The sequence below is a fragment of the Dendrobium catenatum genome, unplaced genomic scaffold (genome assembly GCF_001605985.2).
Source record: "Dendrobium catenatum unplaced genomic scaffold, ASM160598v2 fragScaff_scaffold_980, whole genome shotgun sequence".
Classification (NCBI taxonomy): Eukaryota; Viridiplantae; Streptophyta; class Magnoliopsida; order Asparagales; family Orchidaceae; genus Dendrobium; species Dendrobium catenatum.
This window is the reverse complement of record NW_021319442.1, coordinates 1375206-1380287: the sequence shown is the minus strand read 5'-3', so window position 1 is coordinate 1380287 and position 5082 is coordinate 1375206. Positions and strand designations below refer to the sequence as shown.

The 5082-nt window shown below is 34.4% G+C and overlaps 1 protein-coding gene across 1 annotated transcript in view; it reads right to left on the bottom strand.

Moving 5' to 3' along the window:
* Positions 1 to 2079: 2079 nt before the first annotated feature.
* The window catches only part of LOC110109794 (twinkle homolog protein, chloroplastic/mitochondrial-like), a 12617-nt gene continuing 9614 nt past the window's right edge, over positions 2080 to 5082 (bottom strand). The window contains exons 4-9 of the mRNA XM_028697623.1: positions 5024 to 5071; positions 4842 to 4927; positions 4626 to 4686; positions 4235 to 4417; positions 2401 to 2532; positions 2080 to 2325 (exon numbers count right to left, since the gene is read on the bottom strand). Of these exons, the coding sequence (XP_028553456.1) occupies positions 2260 to 2325; positions 2401 to 2532; positions 4235 to 4417; positions 4626 to 4686; positions 4842 to 4927; positions 5024 to 5071 (576 nt within the window). The 3' untranslated portion in view covers positions 2080 to 2259. The remainder of the gene's footprint in view (positions 2326 to 2400; positions 2533 to 4234; positions 4418 to 4625; positions 4687 to 4841; positions 4928 to 5023; positions 5072 to 5082) is intronic.

Sequence of the window (5082 nt, the reverse complement as noted above, 5' to 3'; positions counted from 1 at the left end):
CAGGCTGAAGTGAGGTAAATCACAGAAAATTGATGGCCAAATATCTTGGGTGTTAATGTCGATCTAGTTGATTTCTATATCTTTAGTCTCTTTGATTTGTTTTTATACCTTTAATACTCTTGGATGGCGAGGCAAGAGCAGGTAGCACCAATTGCAGACCCAGACATCTCAATTTCCTGGCAAAAGCTAGCATCTCGTATGGCTAAACTAGCACCTCAACTGCAGACCCTAAAAAGGTACATTTATTCTGACTCATTACCTTCCTCCCAAAGACCCACTTTGTTAAGGTGGAAAGACGGAAACCATGCTTTAATCTCTTATATGGCTCCCATGTGAAATCATAATCGGGAAGGTTCTTCCATTTTATCAGCACTTCCTTGATCCCTCCTCCCTGTCATGCCCCTTTCAGCTCCAGTGGTTTTAACATCACCTCTGTCACACTCAAGAATCTATATTGAAAGAATTGTATTTGTTTTTCATTTTAGCATTTAACTAAAACTTACCAATTTCTTGTGAACAATGGAAAGAAACATAATTGGATTTTGTTCTTGTTTGTTCTATTCCTGATTTTCTTGTTGCTGGTTTTCTGAAATTTTTTTAAATCAGATTTCAGTCAAAACTTTTCGTAAATTTCTACAAGCACTTCCTATCACTATATCACTACAACGCATAACCAGTTGAAAATGGTGAGTAGACAATGGCAAACTAGACAAAGCCCAATACATTGTGCTGCCCAAACATATTGGGCACTCAATGTCCATCTAGTCATATTTTTTTGTCTTTCGTCTCTTTTTTGTTTTTCCCTATTGCATTTATTCCTCTTGGATGGTGACGTAAAATCAGGTAGCACCTCAACTGCAGACCCCAAAATCTCAATTCACATCGATTAGAGAAATTCAATTAGCTGACATCACACATTTCAGGCTGAAGTGAGGTAAATCACAGAAAATTGATGGCCAAATATCTTTGGTGTTAATGCCGATTTAGTAGATTTCTATATCTTTAGTCTCTTTGATTTTTTTTTATACCTTTAATACTCTTGGATGGCGAGGCAAGAGCAGGTAGCACCAATTGCAGACCCAGACATCTCAATTTCCTGGCAAAAGCTAGCATCTCGTATGGCTAAATTAGATACTACCTTAAATGTACCAATGTAAAACTAACAAATGATGAATGGACATAGATACTCTTATTTAAAGCAGAATTAAAATAACAAACAGTTAGTTATTATAAGGTAGATCTCTATGAATAAAAAATATATAAATTTTTTATCACCCTATTTATAAGAGATTGTTCTAGGAGTCGCTAAAAATAATGATTAAAATTCTTACATAAACTCAAATGATCCGCTCTATTTTTGGAAAGCATATTTAAAACATAAATATAATTGCATTACCAGAAGTGAAAGGTAAAAAGAAGCCAGCTCAGCCTGACCTACGTATGTTTAGAAAGGGGAAGATAATTCTTGAAATCAGCACAGATACTTTTTTGTTGTGCATACTTCAACATTTTTAAGTGAACTACACACAATTTATCCATTCCAATTAGAATCAAAAGAGGACAACTCTAAACAAAACCTATCAACATCAGAACACGTGAAAACCAAGCTTTGCTTTCTGTCACGGAAATTGTCTATCACAGACTCACAGTTCTAACCTACTATCATGATAACGTAAAGGCTTTATCTATTTCTTTAAAAGCTTGTGGCCAACAAGATAACTAAAATAGGAAGTTGTCCAAAAAATTTACTAAACCATAAGAATCATACTGATTCAAATGCTATCCAAAGACTTTTTGAGTGGAATGGTGCATTGGAAATCTAGATGACTTAAAAAATTTAAGATAAAACGCAACAATGATCAAGAAAGCAACAGATTTCACATCAAGCAACACAAATTAACAAACAAGTTTCTCAAAAAGCATAAAATAAAATAGAAAAAAGTATAGGAAGATGCGTCTCAAAAGAATCAGCAAACTAGTTTTTTCTTCTTCTTTTTTTAATTTGAACCTTAAACCTCAACTTTGGAGGTAAAAGGCAATACCCATCAACCAAATTATTGGTGATATACTGATAGTATACTAGTTAGTAGCTATTTCACAACTGTCAAACTCGACTCAATGATCAAAGTCCATAACTATAGCCGCATAAATGATAGAACTAGACATGTAACAACCGAAAGACCGAAAAAAAGTTTTGGCGGGGAAATATACTGTCAACAGACATTAACCCAGGAGGATGAGAACCAATTTTAGCTAACTTTACCTTGAATTGAAGAACGGCTTCTTAATATGTTTTTCCAAAAGCTTTCTAGCATGATCTTCAACCTAAAGACCAATGAAATATATTCATACAAAAATCACACTGATAAATAGGAAGATCAATACGGTAATTTATCTGACCTTGTTCTCCATAGAACAGAGAGCAAATGTCCAACCACATCTTTCATTGATATTGCACAATAACGCATCAATCCACTCACTCTTGCCAGAATTAGGAACACCTGTTATGACAGTCAATTCTCCAGGTACAATCTGCCCAATGCAATAAAAGAAAAAGTTCAACAACAACCTTAAAATAACATAAAACATTTTTGCTTAAATAACAGTCCCAATAATCATGAATTTTGGCTCATTTCCACATGTTCTGGCCATCATTTGCATTTGTCTAACTTTCTTGATTATAATAAGAGAGTATAGAGTCTGATGGTCAAAACCAAGGTAACATCCGAAGTTCATAAGGTTTCATGTGGCATATTAAAGTATACTTTAGCACTCTAGTTGCACAGTCATGCAGAATTTTAATCCAAATTCAAACTATTTCCAATTAAAAGTTAGAAAGGCAAATTAGAAATCCAATTAACATGCTCCAATTCCTTTCCATGGTACCCCAACCACACGACACAATCAAGCATAAATTTACCAAAACGGTACTGCAGAGGGCATTACACTAATGATTCTTGATAATGGAAACATTTTAGCCAGCCATGACCAGTTTGCTTTTAGACTAAGTGACTATTTGGTTAGAAGTTGGAAGTAAAATGAGTATAAAATATTCCAAATGCAGGGGTTTTAAAAATATTGTTGTTTGGTTGGAAAAGGAATGCAAAGTAAAATAAATGTAGTGTAAATAATTTTAGTTTGTTTTAAGGTAAACTAAACTTGCTCAGTTTAAGCTAAAATCGTTTACACCGCAAACAAGCTCGCTTGACTGCCGTCGGCCACCGCCGACGCACACCTCCCGCTACAGCCCCCGGCCAACACCACCGTCATCGGTTGTCGACCGCCGCCTCCAACCACCACCACCAGCACTCGTCGGCCGCCACCATCTTTGGACTTTACACTACATTCATTTTACTTCAAACCAAACAAAAAAAAATACTAACCAGCATTTACTTTACACTCATTCAAACAACTCCAAAATATTCTTTTTTATACTACATTCTTTTTTTAGCCAACCAAATAGCCTGCAAGTTGGGAGTTATTTCGTTAAAATCAAAAGGTAGATTTCAAAAAGTTCCACTAACTCAACAATATAGACCTCATTGACAGTGTTTGCTCAGGAAAAAATAGCGCAACGACACGAACCTTGCTTTTTCAAACCTAAGGTCTCATCTTTCCTGAGGTAGATTGGATTTTAAATTAACCAAATTTCCCCCTTGAATCATAAATCAAGATAAATCCATCTCAGGTATTACTGCACCTTTAACATAAATGAAAGAGAAATATTTCAAACTTCTATATGTATAAAACCAAGAATAACAAATCATTGATCAAAATGCTTAGAAATTTAGTATCACCAATTAAATTAACCTTCTGTTATTTACATGTTCAAAGAGAACAACTAATCGGTATGGAAGAAACAGGATTCTAAATCCTAAATATAGTTTCCTAGAAATTAATATGCATTAACAAAGCTTAACAAAACTCAATTAACTGCAAAGACAAGTGTTTTGAACCATCAACAATCCACTAGTGGGCATACCATGCCATATGAATACTAATTAATCCTTAAATTAAATGAATAAAACAAATGTTTGTATACCATTACAATTACAGAATTTTCCTAAAAATTCATATTTCGATCTACTAAATTTGACAAAAATAGATTTAACCAATACCTAGCTCCAAACATAGAGTCATAGACTGCAAAAGCCAATTAAAATATGAAAAAAAAAATTGTTTTTGTGCACAAAATTTAAAAAATTTTGAAAATACAAAGTTTAACAGAACTTACATTATACAAATCATCCAGAGCTCTCCAACCTGTTGAGACACCCAATTCAAACCCTTGAATACAATGATAATAATCAGTGATATCAGGGAAAAAGTTGCTGAAGTTTAATAGACCCCGTATGGGAAACATTTCCGCTTTATCTATAACTTCCTTCAGCACATGTTCTCCAAAAATGTTTAGCACCTGGACAGAACTTAAAGAAAAACTTTATGACCACAAGGGAGGGCAATACTGAAATTATAACGATTACACCATTTCAACGTGTAACACATGCAAGTTAAGCAATCTGTTAGTATGAATCAATATACAAAATAAAAGATGATTGCAGGCAGCCCACCCAGAAATACAGGGTGAAAACATAACACAGTAGCGCAACAGCGAAGCATCTCACCTCATTAGCATCTTTGCAAACCTCGGTAGTGCTTTTCTTTGGCCATTTAACCCTCCAGCATCTGTTTTACTTAATACATTTAAAACAGAAAAGAATTTGACATTTTGAATAAAATGCAAGAATATGAAACATGGCCAAGTCGCAAATCAAGCATGCATACTTTAGTCACAAAAAAGAGCAAAACAAATAACACTGAAAAGGATTTTGATAAAGGACCTTTCTTTACCAAGGCGACGAGCTAATTCTTCAGCTAGTGCTTGCCCAGGACCATCAGCATTTGTTGCTAGTATTATACGGGGCACCTGGTATTTTCAAACCTATTTACTTATGTTTATTTCTATAATTCAACTTCGGAAGGATGAACTCATTTGAGAGTTATTTAAGAGTAAAGTAACCACCTTTTCAAAATATTCCTTGCATTTCCATAGGTATTGAAAACTTGCATCCTAGCAATGCA